Here is a 27,726-nt window from a genome sequence, read left to right on the forward strand (position 1 = left end):
GTGCAATGATGCTGGCAGCTGAGACCTCCCCACAAGTGATTCATTGCTTTAATCACTCCAGCTCTCCAACCTTTCAGCAGCCATGGCAGGCTTTGACGCACCAATGCCTTCTCGCAGGCCTCACACAATTTGTCCTATTTAGGCCGTTCTACACCCCTACACTATTGAATGTTGACGGTACAGGACTGTGTCGAGATGAGACAGAGCACTGTCGACAGAGTGAAAATGGAATATTGATACCCTAGATATGAACATGAATGTTGTTATTGATATTAGTGGCAATAGCAATAATGGTGGGAATTCTGTTTGTGGTCAAATTACAGTTTACGTAAACTCATGTCACAGTAATTTGGGGATTTTAATATTGTAGTTTAATCATTCTTTTTGTGCAAGAATACAAAAATTGAGTGCTCAGATTAGTTTGGATTTTTTTTCTAATCCACACAGGGTCTAAATTATCCAAAAAGGTTTAATAGTGTAGTGTTTCCTCTGGAATTTTCTGAAGCTGTGGTAGTGGGCTAGTTTTTTTTTTTATTATGACAAATAAAATTTTTCGATGACTTCATCTAATTACTTATTAACTTATTTATTTAACATTTTTCAACAACCAGCAGAGCATGAATTGAAAATATTGCAAAACTGTTCATCCATCCATTTTCTGTACCGCTTATCCTCACAACGGTTGCGGGCATGCTGGAGCCTATCCCAGCTGTCTTCCCCAGCCAATCACAGGGCACATAGAGACAAACAACCATTCACACACACATTCATACCTATGGACAATTTGGAGTCGCCAATTAACCTATGAACATGAACAATGTGGGAGGAAACCAGAGTACCTCCCACATTCCAAAAACATGCTAGGTTAATTGGAAACCCGCGCAAAAAAAAACATGCACAAGAGAACATGTAAAAGTCATGAACATGCAAAGTCCACACATACTGGATGCCCGAAGGTGGACTCGAACCTGCACGCAAACCACTTGCACACCGTGCAGCACAAATCTGTTCATTTAAAGTCAAACTTGGGAGAGCACTCAAAGAAAACACTATACCTCAAATAGACACAACGTTTGTCTATGGATTTTCATCTTTGTATTATTTCTGCACAAAGCGTGGAGTGAATCAAATCAATCACTCATCTCTTCGTTTGCCACCTACACCAGCTGATGACAACGTTTCATCACATGCCAAAAGTGCCGTCGTCTTAGATTGCAGCTGAGAAACAAAACCCAATTCGGTGAAATCTTTGCTTCACAGATTGCAATGTTTCACTCGGCGAAAACACAAGGACACAATCTATGGCAAGAAGGAATGGTTGTTGGCTGGGAAAGTGATCCAGCGGGAGCCAACTTGTACAGAGATAAGAGGCTCATCTGAAATCGTCCCTAATGGAGCTGCTCCATCACTTGTTCTTGCTCATTGCCTGATGTTTCACACTGTCCTTTTCTACAATTTACAATCTCAACAAAGGCGAGGCAAGAAGATGTGATGGTGGAGCGGAGCAACTTTTACTGTAATGTTTCCACCCCCCAGAGGAAGTTGGAGCTGCAGCAAGTAGGGCATTCCATGTAGGAGAATCTTTGGAGTTGTAACGTGAATGTTATACTCCCAAAGTGAGAGAGAAATCAGGATTCTGCTCATTGAAAGCAAAAGCCAAGGGAATGTAACAACGAGGTTTGAATGAAGCTCGGGTTTCTCGTCTTCCTTTCATGCTATTACAAAGAGAAATTTACACTTTAAATATTTCATAGCATACCATTGCAAGTGGAAGTTTCACTCAAAAAAGTTACTCTGCAATACTCACTAGATGCTTCATTAGGTACACTGGCACAATCTATGCATGTGAGGCGTCCATGTTTCACTCTTTTAAACAAATCTCCAATGTTATTATTGGAATTTGACCAGATTATTCCCGGTATTATTTCTGGCCTTCTTCAGTCTTTCCACTCTTAATGGTAATGGTAATGGTTTTATTTCATTTGAACATGCATCAGATTACAATTGAGTGCATCACATAATCAGTTCACAGTTCCACATGTCCAAAAGGAGTAGGAAGAAGCAAAGCTTATTAAATCCTACCCCTCCATCTGGTACTTTTACAATCAGTAACTGTTACATTTGTTCACTTCATGCTTTCCATAATACGGTTTAAGGTTGTTGTTGTTTTTTTTTTTAAATAATGTACCTTGTACCGAAGTACAAGGTGATATGACCATACAATGCCATAATGGGTACCATAGTAAGTGTCAATATAGTGATATATATAGCACATCATGACTGGTTCAAGACTCTTCATCCTTGTATTTAGCAAACATCAACTGCTTGTATTGTTTCTTGAATTGGCTCATCTATCATATTGTTTGAGTTCCTTACTCAATCCATTCCATAGTTTGATTCCACATACTGAAATGCTTAGGTTGCAGCATAGTATAGAATATATCATTTCTGAGTGTGTTGTGGCTTTTTGTGTGTAAAATAGTCACAGTGAGATCAGCTCTTTGTAGCCATTGGGAAGTTACTTCAGGGAGCCTGTCACCTCTCTGTGTTCCATGCTTGTGTCACACAATGGGACTGTGGCTCTGTCAGTCACAGTGTCACTTCTAGAAGCCTTCACGGTCCCTGCAGGCCTTTATTCCTTTGGCATCCCACTGGGATCCAACGTTGAGATGAGTGCTGCTATTGCTCTGAGGTCTTCTTGTCTGTCAAAACAATCTGCTTGACAAAAATGACTACACAGGACAAGCGTGCATGTGGATTTGTGTTATTGCTGTCATCGGGGGAGAACTGTAACCTGTACGCATTGTTGCGATGCAAATCCATGCGCACTTTGTCGATCAGATCCTTTGTAGATCCTTCCTGTTAAAACACACTGAAGCCCTTCTAGTTGATTTCAGCAGATTTTCTGTCAGCGTCAGGGGTGAGTTGAAGCCTATCTTAGGAGATGGTCACCAACCAATCACAGGGCACATATAGGCAAATAACCATTCACACTCACACTTAAGTTAGTCAACAATTTAGTCTCCAAATTGTCCATAGGTATGAATGTGAGTGTGAATAGTTTGTCTATATGTGCCCTGTGATTGGCTGCCGACCAGTCCAGGGTGTACCCCGCCTCTTGCCCGAAGACAGCTGAGGCTACAGCATGCCGCGCGACACTCGGTATAGAAGCGGTATAAAAAATGGATGGATGGATGGAAATCCACACAACAACTGCACACAGAAAATTGTGAGCTGAGATTCAAATTCAAAAGTACCATTGAGGAAGACGTGTTAATCACATGCATGCAACATGCGGTTTACACGCTTTTTTTTGCTGTTCTTGTTGACACTACTACAGAGAGAGAAAATATTTTTAATACAAACCACCTATAAAGTGAATTTACATTTTACAATTTACTTTTTGCACCTCGTGAAGAAGTTCTAAAAAGAGCTTCTAAATGCAAAAAGAAGAAACAAGAATGAGATTTAAAATGATGAAACAATTTATTGAAATGACTATTGTCTTGACTTTTGAAGTGAAATAAAAAAAATGTATAATGCCATTTCTGTTAGGTAGTGACACTGTCACTGTTGGATTGTTGAATTGCATCAGCAAGGCCTCTCGTAGCAGTCAGAAGGTCATTAAAATTTCTTAAAAGATCCTGAGGGTTATGGAACACAAAAAAGCAACAATTTCACCGGCCCTGAGCCAGAGGAGCAGTCTCGCCTCCTTCAATGCCAATAAACCGCATTGAATAGAATGACTGCAAACATATTTAATAAAGAGGGTAAACTGTGTTGAATACTTTAGTAGGAATGTTTTAATATCATTGACCAGTCCAGTGTGTACCCCGCATCTCACCTGAAGTCAGCTGAGATAGGCTCCAGCATACCCCTGCAAACCTAATGAGGATAAGTGGCATGGAAAATGAATGGATGGATGGCTTATCCTCATTAGGGTCGCAGGTTTATACTGGAGCCTATCCCAGCTGGCTTGGGCCGAGAGTTGGAAGTCGACAGCCAGGCACATATAGACAATCATACACACTTTTGTACTTGAACACTATTGTGTTCAAGTACATGTAGTGTGTTTAAAGGATTTTGTAGAATTTGTAGATAATAAAAGCTCAAGTAGTTTAAATCCAACATTAAACAAGGCACGATCACCAAATCCAGCCAATTATAAACTTGCACAAAAATAAAGATTTTGTTTATTTTATGTGGTAATTATTTTGGCTACGGTATCTCAGCTGCCCATGCATAGCATGGTTGTCAGTCACAAACTGCTCTGTGTCCAACTGTGCACCGACCCACTACCTGTATTTGCATATTGCTCTGTGCGTGTGTGCGAGAGATTCAAACCACAGGAGAACCGAGTCAATCGTGAACGTAATGAAAATGCAAATTGTCCTTCTGCTGTTGACCTGTGCTGTCAATCTGCATCACAATAATCCATTGCAGACAAACTTTGCACAAACAGGCATGCAATCAAATGTATGGCGTGACTGGGAGTCATTTTTTTCACCAAGCCATTTCCCGTATTTGTTAAAGACGACTCAGTCTGTTTGTGTTTTTTTCTGTCATCCATTGATTTGACTTTTTTTGTTTTTTCATACTGTTAACCCTCAGCCATTACCTCTATTATTTAGAAGGACTTTGCAACTTAGTTAAGAAGCTGTTATAAAAAATAACATGATATAGGTGGTCCTCGGGTTACAGTGTTACATTTTGTGTTTACGAAGGCTCCCCCTAATTAATTAAAAATGCAACTTTAGTCCGTAAACGCTCCACTCGCTCAAGAACTAATTGCAGTAGGTGCAGGAGATGAACATGCGGGTGCATCCTGCAAGGACACCATTTATGCCTCGTCTCACAATGAACTTTTTCAATATCATTGTGTCTCCTAAACATAATGCAGGCTATTCTGGTGGAACTGCATCAAGGAAAGGAAACCCCATCACCATGGATGTGAATATGATTATTAAAAGCTCCCAAGAGAGGAAAAACAACCACAAACTGTTTATGTGACCATCATAAGGTTAAATAGCAAGCATGTTGAAGAATCTAATCACTGCCAAAAAGTCAATGAAAAAGCAAATCTTGGACAGTTGATGCGAGTTCATCCTTTGATGTGCTCAAAAACACTTGGATGAAATTCCGAGATTTCACTGTGTACGGTGGACATTTCACAACTGAGTCCTGGAGCTTCTTACTACTGGTTACACTCCAGGCTTGGTTAAAAAGGCTTAAACCCCCTAAATGTACCAAAATCGTGATACATTAGTGTCTGTCTGATTTGTCTTATTTCCTCCACTTCTTGCTGAGTCCCTTTTCTTTGGTTCCTCTTCACTGCAGGAGAAAATTAGATTAGATCAGGTGCTTTGACGTGATGAACACGTCATACATGATCATGGTGTAGTTCTACACGAATTAGTCGATTAGAATGATATTGTGTTGTGCTTTGCTGAAAATACTGATATTAAGCATACTGTACTGTAAATGCTGAATCTTATCCTTGTGTTCTTTTGGAATTAGTGATGTGTGTGGAAATTATAGCCTCCACAAAACCAAATGTTTACTCAGTGGATTGCTGCTGATGGAGCAGAACTCTTCCCACTCTTACCCTTTCAGCTTACGTGAGCGCTGTACTGTCAATCAAACCCTGACAGGGCAAGCATGCATAGAGGAAGTTGTCAGCAATTTAACGCTCATTTCCATTCAGGTGCCCTGCAGTTTTGTATATCTGCATTCTCGCCATTGCATTCTGCATTCCTATTGCTGTGTGTTATTTTACATTTTACTATTCATGTAAACATGAACTGCTCCTTGTCGTCATTGCGCCACATGCTTTCCATACATTCCAGTGCTGTCACCACCAAGGTGGCACTCATGTCCTCTGGGTGCCGCTGTTGTAGCCTTGCTACAAGTCGTTCTCCATGGTGCTGAAATATTTTCGACGCAGAAAAAAAAGCTTTTCACTTGCCTGTTGCCTTTTGTTTATAGTGCATTATAGGAAATGGAATCTGGAGCTGTTAATCAGTAGGAAGGGTTAGGCATTGAAAAGGCATGAATTCATTTCAAAAGGTTAAGAATGCAATTAATTTATTTATTGTTGTCTGGCTCGACATCCATCTTTTCGCCTAAAAAGGTTCAGATAACATGTATGAATATTATCTATTGCAACGTTTCAAATTATTACTAATAAATCACAGAAATATATAGTAAAATGTTTTTTTTCTTTATTCTTTATGACTTTGCGTTATATTAAATAAATAATGTTCATGTTTTTACTCTGAATTCCACAGAGAGTTGTTGATTTAAGTTATGTGCAGAGCCTAATGCTGCTTGCTGCAAGGGCTTTCAATCAGCCGGAGCTCTCCATTACTGTCAAGTTAACCGGAAACTACATGACACCGGAATGGAAACATCACTGTCTCCCAAAATAAAAGCATTGTATAATGTTATATCGTTGCATGGTTTCAAGGGCTGTAATGTGTGATTTCGTCATTTTTGTTTTTGTTTCTCAATCTTGTGAAATGTGGTGCCACACGTGTATAACGCGGTAGTTATTTTAAAAGTATTACCGGTTAAGAGGTGTTGTAAAAATTCTAGCTTGACGCATTGGATGGAATGAATTGCCCGGGCGCAAGTACGTGTAGGCACACGCAGGCTGGCTCCGGTGGGAAGTTAAAACCATCTTATTTAAGCTGTGAGTGGACTCCTCCGCGGCTTGACATCGCCACGGTTTCTCCCTGCCCATGCTTGACGACGCCATCAAAGAACTTGTAAGGCGGAAACAACCTGCGGCGTGGTCACACCTTCGGACTCGGTGTTTCGCTTCGTGATTTATAAACTAGACGGACACAGGAGACTGTGGCTACAACTTTGGGAGTGAGTGACAATCCCACTTGACTTCATCCTCCACACCGAATGGAACGCTGACAACATGTTTGCTCAACACAAGTTCCAGGATGGGAGCATCGCGCCAATGTCAGGGTTCGCCCGTTTTGGAAAATGATGACTGTCAGCAGCGACGGCAAAATAATGGTCAGCAGAAGATGGCTAGTGACGTTCAAGCCGTTCAGGTAGGAGTTAATTGCTTCAATTGATGGTTTCCCTTACACTCCTGTCACCACATTGAACTGTAGAAATGCTTGTTGTCATATTAGTACGTTCTAATTGAGTTTACAAGGAGGCAAGCACCCCCATGAATGGCATTGCCTTGAGGGCACTCCCAAGTATTAGACGGATCCCTGCTCCAGTCTTGACACCAATCAAGCAATTGATTCCAATTAGGTGTGTGACGAGCATGGGGGCTTCTGGAAAACAAAAGGGCAATTTATTTTCCCCCACCCATATGTCACTTGATTTCTACAGTGGCGGATAGGAAGGAACAGCGATTCAAACAAAAACAACCAAAAACCCTAATATAACACACTAATACAAATGCTGCAAATTAAAATTGCTACAGTCACATCAATGCTGCCAAATCACAAAGATATACAAAAAAAATGCCAAAATTTCACATAAACCCCCCAAAACAACTGCATGTGAGAAATGCTGTAATTTAACAGGGTTTCCCCAAGGATTTTTTTTGAAGCTGTGGTGGTGGGCTGCATTAGAGGTGGACTGCCACCGGTGTGTCTTGCCGCTTAAATTTACTGTCAGTAATATAATTCAAGTGTCAACAGTGCAGACGGGTGATTCTGGCACCCTATTTTTCAAATTAAAGTGTCATATTTATGATGTTTGATATTGATATTTAATGTTTTATTTCCTACTAATTGTGGTCAATACATAAATAATAGTTTGTACTTGTATCCTATATGAGTACTGGGGTGCTCACACTTGTGGGCTACTTTTTAATATGGCCATGTTACACAGGTAGGAGTGGGTTTTCTCCGGGTACTCCGGTTTCCTCCCACATTCCAAAAACATGCTAGGTTAATTGGTGACTCCAAATTGTCCATAGGTATGAATGCGAGTGTGAATGGTTGTTTGTCTGTATGTGCCCTGTGATTGGCTGGCAACCAATAAGCGAATAGAAAATGTGATAAGGTTGCTTTTTCTTTCATGAGCAATGCAACAGGAGCACGGCAGAATACTGTAGCACACATTTCTCATATTGGAGTTTGTGCCAAGTTTTAAGGTGAGGTCTGGGTTCGAAGTACCTTCATATTATTGAGTTACTGCTTACTCCTTGCCGACTATTTCCACTGCAGATGCGGTTGCCTGTTTGCTAGCCTCTGGGCTTCTGTTCCGCCCCTCCTCCCTCCTGCATGCAGGCATGAGGGAGATACAGCGCAAATCCTGTCTATATCAATGATGTGGTTGGTTTTGGTATCATGCTGAGAGTAAATATCAATCTTTTAAAAATATTTATACATCAACAATATAGTTGATCTGAAAAGAAAACAAACAGAAATTAAATTTCCATACATCACGGAACAAAAAATATCACAAGGAATAAATAAGTATTTTAAAATAGGAAGGTACTTTTCAGTCACCTTGTAGATATAGACTAGCTCGGCATAAATCAGTTGCCATATAATGCAAAATATTACGGCCAAGTGTTGGAAAACTCTGTTTTGTTTTGAGAACTTGCATCATTTTTATCATGCTAATTGCTTTTGGGGTTTGTGTGCATACTTGCAATTTGCAAGATTTGTTACAATTAAAATTTATTTTTGGTCTTGCGGTGTCGACATTCACAGACCCCCCCCCCCCCCCCACTAGAGGAATTAAAGTTGGGTTCAGTGTCCACGGAGCGTGTCATGAAACAGCCCCTGACGGTGCAGTTGCTGCATGGCTAGTTCCATTATCAACATGTGGCTGAGCATGGCTTGTGCTCATATAAAGAAACATGAAGCGGTGTTTGTACACATTTTTACTACTTTTGTAGAAAACAGTCAGATGATGCACCTACAGCCTTCTTTTATACATGCAAAATTACATGGCTTTTTGGCATTTGCTGCCGAGGCTTGTCCTAAAGATGAAGACACAAAGGCAAAGATACAGTTTTCAGTAGGGATGTTCCAATCAGGGTTTTATGGTGCCAATCCCAATCATCCATGAGTGAAATTGGCTCATACTGATACCAATATCCATCACATAGATGCAAATGTTTACATGTACTACTGACTATATTAGGAGTCACCATAGTTTTTTTCTTGTGAGAGCTACTTTTACCAAATGAAAAGGGCCAAGAGCTGTTCATTATGATAGCCAAACAAAGATGGCTATCAGAACAAAATGCTGGTAGCCAGAACTCAGGTTCTGTATTTATCAATAGTTTTCTCAGGTTTGTCCGTCTCTGCTGGGCCCCTCCAGCTGCATCCGCTGCCTTCTGAACCGCAGATGCAACAGACCCAACCCTTCAGAAGTGGTTGCAGAGGACACGCGCGACACACTTCGTCTGTTGCCAGATGCAGCCCTGCACACAATGGAAATTCCTCCTGCACTAAGAGTTCTACACAGTGTATGCATGCTCCCAAATTCGTACTGAGGGAGTTCTCATCTGCAAATCATGCCCACACTTTGGTCCGGACCGGGACCGGGATTGCAAGCCTCGAAATGCACCACACGATGCCAAGTGCTCGACCCCCAAATGCCACACCAATCTACAGCTTTTTAAAGCTCTACCCCGGTGAGATATTTTTTGGGCATGTTTTGCAGGGTGCAAAACTTATATCACTCTCACAAAGACACACGGCAAACATGCTTGTTCTGAATGCTGCAGAGTTGATCGACAGATGGGATTTGGCATTCTAAAGCCAGTATCGGCCAATATTGATACTGTGATTTTTCTAATTTTTCTTTTTCTTATTTTAATGAAGACATTAACTTATGAATGTATGAAAAGAAGTGGTAGGCTGTTTATAGTTGTATATATACATATATTCACTTAACTTTACTTTAAAACACTGTATAAGTCTGGTTGTGTGAATTAACAGTTGCATATATTTTGCAACTCACAGAGATGCAAGTTATACGACATTGAAGCGCTGCAATATGTTCTCTAAAAGCTGAATATTCTCCTTGACAGCGTGGCACTAAAGTGCCACTAAAGTGTTTCACAGCTTTCCGTGGGGTAAAAAAAAATGCAGTTTCTTTCGCATTTCGCCTCCGAAGCCGACCGGACTGACTGAGTGAGTGAGTGACAGACAGACACAGGGCTCGGAGTGAGAGCTTCGAGGGGGAGGGGCCGTGCAGCAAGGAGTGGGCAGCCTAGACAGACACTGTGAGAGAGTTGCGGCGCTTTACTGTATATCAGATAACATCGGGTATATTTTCGTTTATATTTATATTTCTGAATCTGTCATATGTCGTAATTGGCCCGATATATCGGCAGTTGCAAGTACAAAATTGCAACTAACAGAAGGACCAGAGGGTTTAAATAAGAGGCAAGTATGAGGAACACCTGCGTAGACACAGGTGGGAAGAAGGAGGTCCCAAACCCAAGCCTGACAACAGGTATGACATTTGCAGCCTAACACCAGCTAAAGTTATTGGACTTTTTGTTAGTAAAGCATTAGTGCTGTACACTATTGCCGGAAAGTGTGTGCATCAGTCACTCACATCATCACATTAAATGAATGCAGTCTGTTGTTTCCATGGCGACCCCCAGATCACCAATCTTAGTGGTCTATAATTCTGTACTAATATCCAAAAACTGCCAGAAGGCCAGTACTGGCGCCAGGAAAACTTTCTTGGAGAACACAAACCAATAACACCTCCTCTGTCACTCCTCCATAGCTGGCTTAACTCATCTCATTTCCAAATCAAGCAATAGGAGAAATCAGATAAGTCTATATGTTTGAGGATGCCAACTTGGTGATAGCAGATCACCTCTCCTGATCCAATTAAAGGAAGCCGGGCATTTACGTTAAGCTTGTTAAAGGACCGTCAGGCAGGCGAGCCAAGGCCTAATCCTCCCACATCACCAACCGAACTGCACTTTGCAGAAGAGCTAAATAATAATAATAAAACGGGATGACTATCGCCCGAGGACAGCTTCAAAGCAGCACCCACATGAAATGAACAGATATTCTGCCTCTTTACGCTTTCTATCGATCCCAGTGTTGAGCTCTTGTGGCACATTGCATTTTACCATACCCAAACCCTCTCGATTAATTGCTAAACTAAAACTAAAAGTACAAGATGAAAGAGGTTGTATTATGCTCATTTTTTTTACCCTTTGTATTGAGTTGTAGAGCAGCTACACACAATAACTCGCACAAAAATTTTAGATTTTGCAGAATCTGCACCTATTCCAGCTGGTTTTGTGCTTCCTGCCAAAACAGTCTGCTTTATTTCATTCCACCCACAGTCCTCTCTGAGCCCGCGATTGGTCACACGCCCAAAGTGCTTCCTAAATATGCACCATATAAGGAGGTCCGCCCCTCAGGTACGCAGGAGGTACGCAAACCTCATTATCTGAAACTTTGGCATTTTTTTAACATGAGAATACAACATTCTAACGACATTCATAGGTCAGAAAAGTGTGCAAAAAAGAATAGGTCCCCTTTAACATACAGATGATTCTCGTTCAGTAGTTGTATTTAACTGTCATAATTAGTGATAATTAAAAACAAGCAATAGAAGGCAGTAGTTTCCATAATAAAGTTTTATTTATTTATTTTTTCTACAGACCAGATGGAACTGTCCTCCAGTAAACACGTAATCCCTGCAGGCATATATACAGTATATCAACATCTTACGCTAATGATAAATACTCCTTCAATCATAATTGCTGTTCTTGATGGTGACGAGTTATTCTGGTTCATTCCCAGGATGTAGTTAACAGATGGGGATGCATGAGGCATAAATGGAGAAGAAAGAACTTATGCCAGCTGCTCAGATGGTTGTTGACACTGATGGAACTTTTGATGGTTTCCCTGCGTTGTCTGTCCGCACCTAGCATACCCATCCTCTGTTGATTTGATTGTCTGCCCACAAAACTGTTCAATTTGTTTCCAATAGCAACAGCGGCAAAATGATGACATGCTAAATCAGTATGTTAAGATTGTGGCCATTGTCCAACTGTACTCTATTTTGATCTTCACCTCGGGCTTACCATGAATGCCTTAACTCTGAACTGTGTAAACTCTTTGGTCAAAGAGAGGTCTTAGTTTACAAGCATATTTGACAACACATCAAAACCAATATAGTAATAGCGGTAAAGCACAAACTGCTCCGATAGAATTTACATTTATTCCCAGTGTAAACAGCACTGCACATGTAACATGCATATGAGTACTGCAACTAACATTGGAAAATGAATGCAGAGGTTAGTAAGTCTACAGGATGCAGCCCTTGAGAAGGGGTGTCAGGGGGGGGATTGGTCATTTTTGTGAGTTGTAAAATATCACACACAAATGGAACAAGGTACAGCGCAAACAGGGCCCAGGAATTGGTCCCTGGGGGACTCCAAATACAGGGTGGGCGGTGGTTGAGGTGGAGCCAAGTCCCACAGTAAGGCATCTCCCTGACCGGTAAGACCTAAACCACTCAAGGGCAGCCTCCTTGACACCCACGCAGTTTTCCAAACAAGATAAACACATGGTGTCATTCACTGTGCCGAATGCTGCAGTCAGGTCTAAAAGCACTAAAATGGCTGAACCATCAGTCATTTAAAATGTGTCATTAAAAACCTTTAAAAGTGCAGACTATCAGACTTGCACCATAGAGGGCTCTGTAACTTGGCTGTAAATTGTCTAAAATAAAAAAATGCTTTTAAAAAAAGGATTTATCTGTACAAGTATTTTTTTTTCTAAAATCTTTGACAAAAATGGGAGTTTCAAAATAGGACTATAATTTGATAAAATGGAAGGATTTTTTTAAGCGAATGCTCAACAGGTCTAGTGGTTAGCGCGCAGACCTCACAGCTAGGAGACCAGGGTTCAATTCCACCCTCGGCCATCTCTGTGTGGAGTTTGCATGTTCTCCCCGTGCATGCGTGGGTTTTCTGCGGGTACTCCGGTTTCCTCCCACATTCCAAAAACATGCTAGGTTAATTGCCGACTCCAAATTGTCCATAGGTATGAATGTGAGTGTGAATGGTTGTTTGTCTATTTGTGCCCTGTGATTGGCTGGCAACCAGTCCAGAGTGTACCCCGCCTCTCGCTCGAAGACAGCTGGGAAAGGCTCCAGCACCCCCCGCGACCCTTGTGAGGAAAAAGTGGTAGAAAATGAATGAATGAATGAATAATGCTCAACAGCAGCCTTTATTTTTACAAACGGATGGCACAATACCAGACAGGCTCCTGTTGATGATATTCCAAACACAGGGGGTCAATAGTTGCCCACACAGCCTTAAAAAATCGAGGAGGGACAGGGTCAATGAGAAAGGAAAAGGTCTTAAGTCTGTCGACTGCCTTTGTAATTAAAAGCCAGCGACACGGGTTCAAATTGATTGAAACTTTAGAGCATGGTGTCGAGGTGGACAAATTAAGTGGGAGGCCGTATATTAGCTCAAATAGACGCAACCTTATTGTTAAGAAAGTGCAAGAAATACTCACGCAATATGTCCCACGTAGTGGATGGGCTGGGGCTTAAAACGGAACCAGTTGTTTTAAAAAGAACATGGCGGTTATCAACACTGTGATATTTATGCAATATACAGCCATGTACATTCAGCTAGTAACCTAGCAACACACTTAACAACAGCCGTATTCCAGGTCTGCTGGTGTCTGCAAAGCTCATAGGCCTTATTACATCATCATCATCATCATCATCATCAAAAGAATCACACACACACAAACAGCAACACAATAGGTGGATAAAAACGGACAATACAATGTTGGAGTACAATGTTGAAATCTGAATATTTTGAGGCATACAGCATTTTCAGCTTTTGGGCATACGCACACTTTTAGCGTGATTTCTACACAATGTCTTATAAATGGTAACCAGTTCAGAAAGCTTTCTATATCTTCCAGAATCTGCACCAATTCCAGCTGTATTTCTTTGGATTTTGTTTTAATTTATTCTACCCAGTAGAGACTGGACAGTACCAAGTTTCTCAAGAATAGGGGTTACTTGTAGACATCTCTCAATGGTAAATTGCTTTAGCATTTTAGCGTTAGGTTTTCTACAGCATCGGTAACGTGTAATGTTGTCATTGCATGTTTTTTTTGGAGCTATCAGTGTTTAAAAAATTTGGTATAACCACTGATTGTTGTGGGAAATGAGCAACCTCACTCCCTGGATGCACACTCTATAATGCTACATGTATAGCCGCTTTTGTTCCATTACTTACACAAAATAAACACAGTTAGGACACTGATAAATTGTTACTTACTGCTTGCTCTTCTGACTCTTTGACACAACCAAGTAATGTTGGAAAGGCGTCGTGCTTCACCAACAGCTACATATTGTCCAAGTTCACAAAGCAGTCCAATGTGAAATACCACAGATTAAAATATTTCTCTTTTACTGGTAGGGAATCAGGAACCCCAACCGCTTGCGCCTGATGGTCACGTTGTTAGGAAGTTTAAAGAAATTGCTAACAAAACACAAAACTGCTTGTGTTTATGTTGTTAGCAATTGGGAGGGCGGGGGAAGCAGAGCTTGGGGGAGGGCAGAGAGCATATCTGTCCTACAGTGCACACCCATATAAGGAAGCCCGCACTTCTGTGACATCAACATTTTACAACACCCTGTGAAGCAGAGCGTTTTGAGCGATACCAAACTTCTTTCAGGGCTCACTTCCAAATGCTCAAACTTCATTTTCTTTTGGCATCACTTAACACAAGAATACAACATTCTAAAAACATTTATAGGTCAGAAAAGTGGAAAAAACATAATAGGTCCCATTTAAGTCAAACATCTGAATCCCTCTTGGCTGTATTAACAAGGGAGAACACACACACAAATGCACACTCATTTTATCCTACTGAGATTTAGGGGCATTTTACCTCCCAGCTGTGTGCTACAAAGCCAGATGAAATATACATTTATGCACAAAAGCCAGTGAGCCTATAGCTTTGTTTTACTAATTGTGTATGTCATGCAATGCACATATGATCCTGCAGAGATTGTGTTACAGGGCTTGTGGAATTCTGGTTCCAGTCTTATATTCGAAATAAGCTCTGGCTTCTGCCTTGGAATAGTTTGTAGGAATTACTGAGGATATATATATATTTTTTTGCCAACAAAATACAACATCACAATGGGTCAACAATAATGGTGGTACCAGCATGACAATATAAAAATACATTATTGTGCCAAGGACAATGACAGCACCTTGAAAGAATACAACTAGGATTTCAACAGTAATGGTAATGTCATTATACAGTATCATTAAATTTGGCCAAAAATAATGATAGTATTTGTGAAAGTAATTGAAAGTGCCACATACATCACAATATATTCTTAAACATGTAAATCTACCTTTAGCACTGGCATCATTTACTCTATCAAAAAAGTGGTCAAAATGGAAAGTAGTGGAGGGGTCAAACGTTTTACATTAATTTCGACACAAAGTTGACAGTACAAAGAGATCGGTGAGAAGTTCATACTGTAACTGTGCATGTTTTTTTTTTTTTTGCAGGAAAGCATCACGTTTTAGTGCTGTCGACTTAGAAACCTAACCCCTAATAATTTGCCTGTTTGTTCAATTTCCCACAACTTGCACATAGCATTTGTCTGCCTCAATGCTTGACTTCTTGTTCTTAGAAGATGCCGCTTACCGCAACATAATTTCCTCTTCGACTATCACATAAAATATGACTAACTCCGTTTCATCCCTTTTAACACTTCCCTCCCCCGTCTGTGTTGCAGGATATTTGTGGTGGGAATAGGCTTCTTCAGTCTGTGCTTTCTAATGACATCTCTGGGGGGGCAATTCTCAGCCAAGAGACTGGGGGACTCCCCCTTCACCATCCGTACAGAAGGTACCTATATGTGGTTTTTGTGTAATACTGCATTTTTGTGTGTGTGTGTGTTCCCTGTAGCTCACACGTCTATCAACAAGTGTCTGTGCTCAAGAGATATAATGTGTGGTGCCACTGTTGAGACTCATAATGGCAAAAAAATACCATATCTTGCAAGGACAACTGACCAGTGATTGGCAACCCACAACCTCACATGACTCTTCAGCCTCATTGGGGCTCCTTTTGCAATCCTCAAATACCCGAGTCAGATTTTTGAAAAGAGTTAAAAATAGCTGACTTTCAGTAAGGCTGTGAATGCATCATGGCTGAGTTGTGACTGATTGGATGAGCGCGATGAAGGGATTGGAAGCCAGTGTTTGATTGTCTGCATTCATTGAGATGTGGCAGAAACGCCTTTCCCCTCTGTAGTAAGTCAACCATTAATGTATCCCCCCAAAAAGGAAACATCGCAAAAGCAAATAGATTTTAATTCCGCACGGACAGATTCCTTTGTTTTCTCTGGCAATGATGCTAGTTTACTCAATGCTTGGTATGTAGCGAGAAACAACCAAAAACATGAAAGACATTTTCCAGAAAAACACTAATTACCCGAAAAGTAGTGATTTATTTCCAAGTAGACCGACACGTGTAGCAGTGTTGCATCAGGCAGTCCAGCCATGCACATGCTCGGCTTGAACCAGACCACATAAATCCTCTGATTTATAGTTGAATCGAAGAGCATTAGCCAGTGAACGAAAGCTACGGTACTTTCAATTGCTGTGCTGCACATTTTTGAGGCGTCGGGTTTAACCATTTAACCAATAAATGAAAACAGTTTTCAGAAATCCAAGGAAATTTAGCTGGAATAGGTGCAGATTCTGGAAGATGTACAAAACTTTCTGTTTGGGTCATCATGTGTAGCTGCTCAATACATATATCCCACATCTCAATACATAGGGCCGTAAATAAGCATAATAGCTCTCCTTTTAAGATGGAACTCTCCCAAGATTAAGTATTCTCCTGTACTCCGGCTTCCTCCCACATTCCAAAAACATTCATGTTGGGCTAGTTGGTTTGTTTGTTTTTCTATTAGTGCTCTGTGCTTGACTAGTGACCAATCATGGTGTATCCTAGGATAAGCTCTAGCTCACCTGCAATCATACATTATGATCATAAGTATAGAAAATGGGTGGGTGGATATATGGAATTCTCCCAGTTACTGAATATTAACTTTTTTATTTCATCCAGTACATTTTTAATTATACGTATGCCTCAACATGATAGAATGGTACATGTTTGGAGGTTATGTTTGTTTCATGGATGACAATTCCAGATTTACAAGAGCTTTATTAAAAATCCTAGTTCTATGTCTATATACTGTACATGAAACATAATGAAACATGAGGAGTGATTACTGTTTTCCTGACAATTTGTAGGACATATTTGTGTAAATTGAGGATAAGAATGTGCTGTATGTGCCGGGTATTCTTATTTAATCAACTGTTATGCCATGCTGGGAAGAAATTTGGAGCAAGCTCATTAAAATTGTAAATTGTCCACTGGTTTTACCGTTTGCTAGTAAATGGACAATAGATAGTCTATTGTAGGATAATGTGCATGGGGTGGTTCATATTTCCTGCAGTTTCTCCCTTTTTATTCATCCTTACTGTGCAGTGGTACCGCACTATTTTGTGTGGCTCCCTGGCCGCTCCATGTATGTTTATTCGCATTTGTGATGAGTTGGCAGAAAAATGCTGTTAAAGGGGGTGGTGGCAGCAATGTGGGACAAGATTGAGACCGGTGAGACCCAGAGGCCGATCCATCTGCTCACTGCAAATCAGCCGAGCAAAACAACTGGTCCTTTCATTAAGCTCTCCCGCTCACCACCTGCAGTGTCTCACACACATGTACTGTGTTTGCATGTTATGTTTGCCACATCTGCCATGTAATGCAGAAGAGATTATACAGTTTTTCACGACTAAGCTCCTTAATTTGACTGATTTATGACTTATGTTTGTCTTTTTTTGGTATAAGCCCTCGAGATATTTCAGTTCTTACACTGTTTTTTTTTTTTTTACCCCCCGATTGTGTACATCCCAGATAAACTGCCAGCCTTATCATGTTTAATGATCTGATAGTGGTCCTATTAGCTCATTATTACAGCATCCATTCATATTTCGGTTCGTTGATTCAATAGCATTTCAACTAGATTATGCCGCGTCCATTATACACAGTACATGTTGTACTACTAATAAGCATAGAATTTAGCAACCGTCAATGATATAATAAAAAGAGACAATTATTTAAAAGCAAATAACAGCCAAAATCAAGGTAGTAAAATAAAAACTTAAGCCTCGTAATTTAGTCACGCAATAATAAATGAACAAACAAGTAAATGGGGAAAAAAAGCCATTTCCGCAATGGACTTCATGGCACGATGAGCGCAGGGGAGGACTGCTATTGTGATATGTAAGTACGGCGTTCCAATGGATAAACGTCACGGTGTTGCCACATTTTTTTACTTTTATTTTCATTCCCTTTCATTGCCTTGTCACTTTTTATAGCCCCTTCAATTTCTTCGCATCTTCAGACATCCGTTTCCTTCTTTGTCCTCTGCATGGGTCAAGTACGCACCTTAGTAACGTAAGCAATTTTTCAAAGCAGATAAAAATAGACTGGAAATAGTAATTTTTCTCATACTGCTGTGTGTTGGAAATGAAATTATCTGAAACTTCAAGAACCCCTTTACTATAGATTTACTTACTGAAACTGACCGATGTAGGTTAGAAAGATGAGTGACAGGAATGTGTTTTGCTAACAATTCATGTCTACAACCGTTAGGAAAGTAAAACATTACCAACATTCACTATTATTATGTTTTGAGGAGTGTATGTTTTACTGGCAGTGATAGCTACATCTATACATTGCTCTTTGCACATGGCACAGAGCTGAAGACAAGAGACAACCATTATTGTCTATAGAAGCAATTTGGCATGAAAAGCCATATTCTGATTTGCAGTGATGCTCCAATTACAGAATTTATTGTTGCACACTGCATTAGCCTCCAGCACTAGGCTAGCTACTATTGACAATATTAGCAGAACAAATGTGGATTGACTTACTGCCACAGTGGCATGCTTTCCTACAAGGTCTTGTGGGTTTGCAAAATGTTCTGACATCTCACGTGATGGTTCAAACTCTGAAATTTAGTGTGGCTTTTCCCTACTTGCTATACACTGTGTGGATTGTAGAAGTACTCACCATTGTGCATCACCGTGGATGTTTGAGCGTGTGCACCAAGGATGATATGTTTGAGACATTTTTACTTTAGGTTTTAACCTGCTGTGTGCACAATAAGATCCACATTTGTGGCTTATAGCGGTAGCTGCTCTGTAAAGCCGAGCAGTTGGGTATTAGTTGAATTCCATTGCCACCTCCCTCTTTCCTGGATTATTGGCTTCTATCTTCTCAAATCCTCGTCTCTCCTCACTAACTCTCAAACTCATCAATGGGCGTGAGATGACAGAGGTGTGGGGAAGAAAGGTGCAAGTGTAAAACAAATTGTTCAATGTTTTTTGTGTGATTGTGTGATCTGTGATTTAAGGAAGATAATTTGATTTTCCACAAAGTCCACAGATGAAAAGAAGCCCGCACAAAAGATACAACTGATCTCCAGATTCGGATGAATGTGACACAAGGGAGATGTTAGCTTGATCAAAGACTCTCCCTATGGAGGTTACTCACACTATGCAGTCAGATTGTAACAATAACAAAATGCCTTTTTAGCCTCAGCTTGACTCTTACAACACTGTTTATTCTAGATGGAAGACCTAGGGCTTTATAACTCCCTGATGGGAAATAATATCATTATGATTTCTGCCAGTCTAATGGCATATAGACTGAAATATAGATTCTGTCTATATACTAGTTAGACTGAAAACCCTGTCCCTTTTTATAAAAGAGGTGAACATTGCGTTTGTACACGTTGACCTGCTTAGACCAGAATTGCATTAACTTTGTCGTGTGTGTGTGTGTTTTTGCTTTCGCCACATTAATCAGAGGAAGACTCATCCCGAGTCCCCCACAGCCATGCTGATTTATGTCCTAAGAGGACCCCTACCAAAAGTTTACACTCAATGTTTAGGTTAGTTTTCCCAGAAGGTTGCCATGCAGTTACACGTCAAGCACATCATACAGCCATAATCTGCAGCCTGCTTTCATGTCTTTTGTTTTTTTTCCTAGCTGGCAGTTCATCTCTATCACAAATTCCCTGCAGTTATGTTTCCTCCCCATCACTTCATGTAGAACAAATGTGGCATGACAATCTACACGTCGCTGGTGTAAGGTGCATCGCCAGTCACTCTGGGAGTGCACTTTATCCTTGCACTCGTAGCCCGAAGGGTGTTTCTTTCTCTCATTGCGTGTGTGCGTGTGCATGCATGTGTGCGTAACAGTCATTGTAGGTTTGTGATTATGGACAACGTTGCCAAATAAGATCTGATGGTTTACTGTGTGTCGAATAAATGTGTTCTCTTTTGCAAGAATGTGTATTATGGATGGATTAATAAATACAGTAGATGCATTCAATGGTAATCGTAATGTAAAATGATATTAATTACACACTATTTTAGGAAGTGTTCCCCTCACACACAGTGGCTTGAGATAGCTGAGTGTTGTCCAGAGAATAATCATTTCCAATTCTACCCCATATTTGAATGACTACAACCTAATGGAGGTATTCAGGGGAGATTTCAGTGACTGTAAAAATACTTTGCGTTGTCTCTGCACTGTGATCGCTTATCATAAATGTCAACATGGTCCTTTATGAGCCGTACATCAGCTTTGGAATGACTGCTGGCTAATAGAAACTGCTAATGAGTTGTGATTAAAATGCTGTCTAACAATAGCAGCTATGCTAATGAAATGAGCTGAGCTGTGGGTTCTTCTGCATTGAAACAGAAAAAATCATATCCCACAATTTAAAGTAAATTGGCCTGCTTGCTGCAGATTGGCACATCTGACATTTTTCAGTTAACAGTGATTGTAGCATTCTTTAGATTCATAAGCTTTAAAGCTTTGGTTACAAGGTGAGCCGAGTGATAATATGATTTTTACCTTACTTATTACAAGCTGAGAGGAACATGAACTGCCAGTAAGTATCCATTCTGCTACACTTAAGCCTTTTAAACATACATGAACAGCTTTTGAGGTGCATGGTGGTCATTGCACAACGGCCATATATACATAGTAGTCATAATTGTATATGTTAATGGTGTCTACTTTAACTGTGTTTAATGGAGCCATGTTGAATAGAGACGATATCAAGGAATACCAAAATGTGAGTGCTGCCTTTAAGTAGGTTAAAAACCCTATGGAAAAAAATAGAGCGTTATGCAATGATATCAACATTATACAGGATGAAAACACGCCACTCTTGGTACATAATGCTGCCTTGTGTACTGCTCTCAAGTAGGTTAAAACCCCTGTGGAAGAAAATAGAGCGTTATGCAATGATGTCAAAGTTCTACAGGGTCATTATCAAGGCACTATTAGAAGATAATGCCTTGCACACTGTAGTTATGAATGCGAGTGTGAATGGTTGTTTGTCTCTATGTGCCCTGTGATTGGCTGGTGACCAGTCTTGGGATAAGCAGCATCAAAATTAATGGATGCATGGTGATGCACGAATGAACAATGTGATTCTCACAGGGCAGACCACAACAAATGAGAACCAGGTAGACATCAACGCCATTGATACTTGCTTCCCACTGTATGGAAGAAACAACACCGCACCTCTCATCATTACATTCTTCTTTCCCCATGACTGGTATCGTAGGTGCATCACTCGTGCAATGGTCCACCAATTTCTTCCACTCTTACCGGTTGTGTACCATTTACTGAGACTTGGAAAACATCCATCCATCCATTTTCTGCTTATCCTCATTAGGGTTGCGGGGGTAAGCTGTAGCCTATCCCAGCTGATTTGGGGCGAAGGGCGGGGTACACTCTGGACTGGTAGCCAACCAATCACAGGGCACATATAGACAAACAACCATTCACACTCACATGCATGTTTTTGGAATATGGGAGGAAACCGGAGTACACAGAACGGCGATTAAAACCCAGGTCTTCCCAATCTCTTGACTGTGTGGCCAACATGACTAACTAACTTGCCCACCATCATCTCACTCCATTCTTGATGTTCACTGACCTCATCCTCTTTCCTTAAGCATTTCCTTGCAGTATGGTTTCCATAAGTCCATCTGATCTCGTAATGTAGGGCTTAAGTTCACTCACAGGGAATTCAAAACTCCACAGCTGAAATAGGGAAAGAAAGGTACAAACGTTTACATGGATGAGGAAGCAGGGAAAGACACCAAGCACTCGGAGCATTAAGTGCAAAATCTACATCCAGATAAATGGAAGACCTGGAGAAGCAACCTATGACTCCCCCCAAGCTATGATAATGTCTCTTGGGGTACCCGCTCCCTAGTTTGAGAATCCCTGTTTTAGAGGACATATCGGCGTCAACCAGCTTCTTAACTGTCTCTTACAGCTTTGCACTTCTTTAGCCAAGTCTTAACACCAATACATATTCATGAGAGAGCTGACCCAATTTCAAAGTTGTAAGAGCCATTGTTCTGACTTAAGTGCCATTAGCCGTGAATGAGAAGTTTCTCCACAGCACATTAATATGGCATTATGGTTATGGGATCCGAGAAGGTGACTTGTACGTTGTAATCTGCTGTTGAAATATCCTTCCCTACATCGTCTTACATGTCACCAGCTCATCATCTCTGCATTTAGATCGTTATTTTCCCGGATATAGATTACTATACTTCCCACCTGTTCTTCCGCCCAAGTGTCTACTGGGTAAAATGGTACAATGACCACTTGGGAATCAACCAGATTTATTGTTATTTATTAAAATTATTTGTACAAATTACTGTTTACACTGTTTATATTTGATGTAATCTATTTATTCCCCATATTATTATTTATTATGACACGGGAGCCAGGCAACAACATTTCGTTGGCAATTTCACTGCTGTGTTATTGTGCAATGACAATAATGTCTATGTCTATGTATAAATTCACATTTCCAGCAGCTCTGCAAAAATGTCCCAATAAACACACTTAAATAAAAAATTTGCATTGTAAAGAGTTTTTAAATTGAAACCTTGATGTGGTATCAAAATAAAATGATTTTAAACAGATTAGGTCATTCATAGAGCTCAATGTCTGCATAAAATGAATCAGTGCTTTGGATTAATTATCAGCAATGATTCATGACGGCCTGTACCGTTTAACAAGTAATGCAGACTTTGCAGCCCTTAAACCGTAGATGGAAGAGGTAGATGGAAAAAATAACAGGGAGAAAGAAAGATGAAGAGATAAAAATAATGAGAATCAAAATCTTAATGCAGCAGCAAGCAGCTGAAATCAAAGAGGAGTCTATTGAAGTGTGAAAGATGCAAAGCAAGCAGCACTAACTCATATTAGGACCCCCCCCCCCCACCCCCCCAAACACACACACACACACGTGCCCTGAGAGACATTCCACTTCCTCCTCAGAGCGTTTCCTGAAATAGCACCCGAGCCCTCATAGGCAGCAAAGCACTTTCGGATACAGTGAACACAATGTGTGGCATTAAAGGTGCTACCAAAACAAATCACTGACGACAGCATGATTTATTCATGGTTTCTTAGGCATGTACTGTATTTCTCACACCGACTTTTAGTTGCCAATAGCAGTCTGTGCTCAATTTTATGAGTCACAATAGTCAGCATTTATGATATACATACATAGTACATACATACACGGATACAGCAAGGATCTAGGTCTCCAAAGTAGTAGTGTGGGTCTTCGTCCATCAGACCAGGATTGAGACTTTTTGACCCAGGACAGCCACTGTACTTCAAGCTTTTGATCTCCATCATGTTTGTTTGTGGCAAACTCCTGGACACCCTCTACAGCAGGGGTCTCAAACTCAATTTACCTGGGGGCCACTGGAGCTAGGGTCTGGGCAAGGCTGGCCCACATCAGGTTTTCCAAAAAAAAAAAAACGCATTTATTAAAAACAGAAAAATATACAAACTTTTCAGTGCTTTGGTTCCGATTTTTTCTACAATAAAAGCTCTGATAAAACATTCCACTGTTGTCAAATATCTTCATTTTTCTGCACAAATTAAGATGAAAAATAAATAAACAAATCAAGAATAAAGAAAATCAATCAATCAGTAATAAATACATATAATAACAATAATAAAACGGCAAATAATAAAAACTTAAGAAACCACATATAGTTGGTGGGTAGACAAATTATTTTTTTCAGATTAAAATTAACAAAGCATTATTAGAGCCCTGTAGACATGACTTAAACTTAATAGCCAAAAACTTACCACTTCCACACGGATAGGGAGGATAACTATTAACAGTTATTTAACCTTTAACATGAACATTAATCAAACGTAATAATTTTTTCTGGGTACATGATACCATACAGCATCCATGTTTGAGACCCCTGCTCTACAGTTACTTAGCTACTGTGGTGTATTCTACCACAGACACGAGGGCTAAGAGAGAATCGTCATCCTGGCTGGTCCATTAATGTTATAGACTCCAAAGTGATGGCAATAAGATATCATTGTATTATTCCAAGCCATTACATTCTCCAAAATAATTTTCAAGCTGTTGATTTTAAGATAAATGATGAGTTAACTTTGCTGATGCTTTTTGTGCTTTTTACTTCAATCATGCTGTCAGGAAGTGCTGATGCTTTGACAGCTGCAAGACTATATGACAATGTCACAACTGATTGCTGAGGAAAAGGGAGTAATCTCCCCAATTTAAAAGTAGGGGGAAACACTCGGAAGCCAATCTAAATGGAGATGCGTGTGTGGCCAAAACCCAAATGCACACTGCACTCACTGCACAGTAAGTCAAAATTACTATCAACCCCTCGGCGTCCCTCACCCAAACACCCCATTCCCCTTCAATTGTTTGCCATCTGCTGCAGAAAATAAACATACACCATCATGTCACACCCTCTAGTGCGGCCAACAATCATGTGTCTGCAGTAATCATAGCAACTTTGATATGAGCAACACGTTACATATACTGTAGTATTAGTTGGTGTGTGGTAATTTCAAGAAGTCAGATAGAAAATTGTGTGGTAATAGCTTACATTTTATTCTTATTCACTGGATATGGCAGGTTGTCCTTTGCTTAGCATAACAAGGCATGGGTCAAAAGAGCTGTTTTGTTGCTTTTTTGTCCTAAATATAATACTGATACACTTTCTTTTCAAATGTTTTTTTTTATATTTGAGAGAACTACATTTGCAGTTAAAACAAGATGCATTGTTGTAACGGGTATATTTTTCAACACGATAAGATTGGAACATTGATGGTGTGTGCTAGCTGTTATTTAAACATTTTGGTATCTGCCAGAATTGGTATTGGCACGTCTGGGTTTTTAAAGATTGCTACTTGGTGATCAACCAGAAAATTGTATTTGGTGCACTCCGACATAAAGTCAAATGGAAAATGGCCAGATTAGCAATCCTATGAAGTCCAGTAGAGAAAGAGCTCCTAAAACTCATTATGTCTCAGTAGCCTGTCTGAAATTGTGTGATGTGAAATGAGTGAGAGAGAGGAAGGGGAATATTTGGGAGGGATAGCCATTGTTACTCTGAAAGCATTTCAGAGTTTACTAAACATACACATAATTGGTAGTACAGATTATGTATTTATTGTCTTTTTCTTAACGGACACAGAAGGACACAGCCCAACTACAAGACAAATGCTTGGCACAGTCACTCTCATTAATATTTGATAAGAACACCATCCTCTGCACAAGGGAATTGATGAATAATTGACTCTACTATAGGATTGGTTACACATGTCCATAGTGTGTGAGTATGTACCATGCACTACAAACTTACCAGGGATGGTTATTTAAATGATTTGGAGTTATGTGTAAAAGTGTAATATATTACATGGCTGTCAGTGGGTTTGTGATTTTATGTCATACACTGATTTCTGTCATTGTATTATATGTGTGGTCTGTCCGAGGCTGTTTGCGATGCATCTATATCTAACCTTTGTTAACAAGGCAATCTCGATTTTTCACACTGATGATAAAGAATATGTCTGTACGGTATGTACAGTACTGTATAAAAGGTGTTTGCAACCTTAATTTCATCATTTTTTGCATGTTGGTCACACTTGAATGTTTAATTAAACAATTAAACTTTAAACAATTTTACATATTAGTCAATGGCAACACAACTGAACACAAAATAGACTTCTAAACATTTGATCGCTGTCAAACAAGCTGTGTTGGTGAATTAATTTTTTGAGACCATAGCCAGGTGAAATATACATTAATTCCACACTCTGATATTAGACAGTATGCTCACATTGCCTCCATGAGAGAATGGCGTTACTTCTCTTACACACAACTATAGTATCCATCCTTTGCTTCATTACCTGTGACTCAAAAGTAAATAACATGATGAGCATGTGTGCTAGAGCGCTGAAGTGTGCGATTGAGGATGGGGGGGGGGCTTGCATTCTGCCAAACCTTCCATCACAGCGCAGATCCTGGACAGATGCTAATTTATTTTCCAAGAGACAAACACATGGGAAAGGGAGTAAGATTATTAGGTGCAGCATGATGGGGAGTGGAGACAAAAGATGAAAAACATATTAGAAGAACAGATTGAATCCATGCCATCAAATGTAAGCAGGCAAATAGTGTTTCAGTCTTAGTGTAAACCATTATTAGGCAGGCAAGTGTTTTGGTGTTACCATAATCGGGGAAGGGTAAGGAGCTAGTAAGGAGGCAAGAATGAAAATTTCCATTTCATAAGATTGTGTTCTTACTCAGACATTGCTTCTATTATGTGATGACACTGTGGCCTTTAGAGCTAATGCAATATTTCACTCGCATGTCAATGGATGGCCATTTAAAATCCATTCATTTAAAAATTCTTATTCTGTTTAGGGTCAACTGCCACTTAACAACCTTTAAATTAAACCTACTGTATTGCTGTCTTAACCTCCATTGTTCTTCATCTACCTTGTTCAGCTTGCTCCCATTTTCCAATTTGATTGACACAAGGCCTTCTGCTGAAGAACTGATATAAGAAAATATGGCAGATAGAATCATTGCTTGTGGCTATTAACCATCTTTTTGTGCATTGCATGTCCAAAACAGTTGCACCTGTGTTTTTTGTCCACGTAGGAACATTCTTATGTCATTCTGATTTAGTTTGCAGATGACTAGCAAGTACATTGTGCTAAAAGGTCACTGGGATAAAATGTTTACTTTCAATTTCACACAGTGACACAGCATCCTGAAATCAGATAATTATATTGTATCTGGTGTGCCCTTAAAGAGCGACATTACCTTCGACACAACATGGCAAGACAGGCATATATGAGGTGTGTAATTTGCCATCCATGCACAGTCCTGCTTTTGATGCATTTTTGATACTAGTTCCGGAGCTGGGAAATTGCCCGGTTGACTTCTTCCTCATATTCCTCTCGGTGCCATTTATACAGAACAACTACACAAAGAGACCGCTTTTACAGGCATTGTGAAAGGGACTTGTGAGTGAGCATCCCTCTTACAATGACTACTAGAAAAAAATACCTCCATTAGTTTGAAGAACAGAATAATTTTACACCTTTTTGGACACAATGCAACTAGATTTTTCTGTGGACCAGCGCTCTGTTGCACTAACGTACACTGATGTGGTCAGCAATGGGAAAAAAGCCCCGCAGCTCTGTTTCTGACAGCAGAATTGTGTGGAGAGGCTGGAAGTTTAGAGACATCAACCTCAGTAGATGGTGGGCATGC

General features: G+C 40.2%; 1 protein-coding gene across 3 annotated transcripts in view; it reads left to right on the forward strand.

Annotated features, from left to right (window-relative positions):
- The first annotated feature begins 6,537 nt into the window (after positions 1-6,537).
- Positions 6,538-27,726, forward strand: part of LOC131134126 (alpha-1,6-mannosylglycoprotein 6-beta-N-acetylglucosaminyltransferase B-like) — a 77,020-nt gene continuing 55,831 nt past the window's right edge. Inside the window, exons 1-3 of one of the 3 annotated variants that reach the window (XM_058079008.2) lie at positions 6,538-6,873; positions 6,947-7,067; positions 15,766-15,878. In XM_058079008.2, the coding sequence (XP_057934991.2) occupies positions 6,997-7,067; positions 15,766-15,878 (184 nt within the window). In that variant the 5' untranslated portion in view covers positions 6,538-6,873; positions 6,947-6,996. Of the gene's footprint in view, positions 7,068-15,765; positions 15,879-27,726 lie in introns of all 3 variants that reach the window. The other 2 variants (XM_058079019.2, XM_058079026.2) reach the window with 2 other exon arrangements.

Source organism: Doryrhamphus excisus, linkage group LG9, assembly GCF_037039965.1.
Source record: "Doryrhamphus excisus strain RoL-2023G ecotype Guam linkage group LG9, RoL_Dexc_Guam_v1.1, whole genome shotgun sequence".
Taxonomy (NCBI): Eukaryota; Metazoa; Chordata; class Actinopteri; order Syngnathiformes; family Syngnathidae; genus Doryrhamphus; species Doryrhamphus excisus.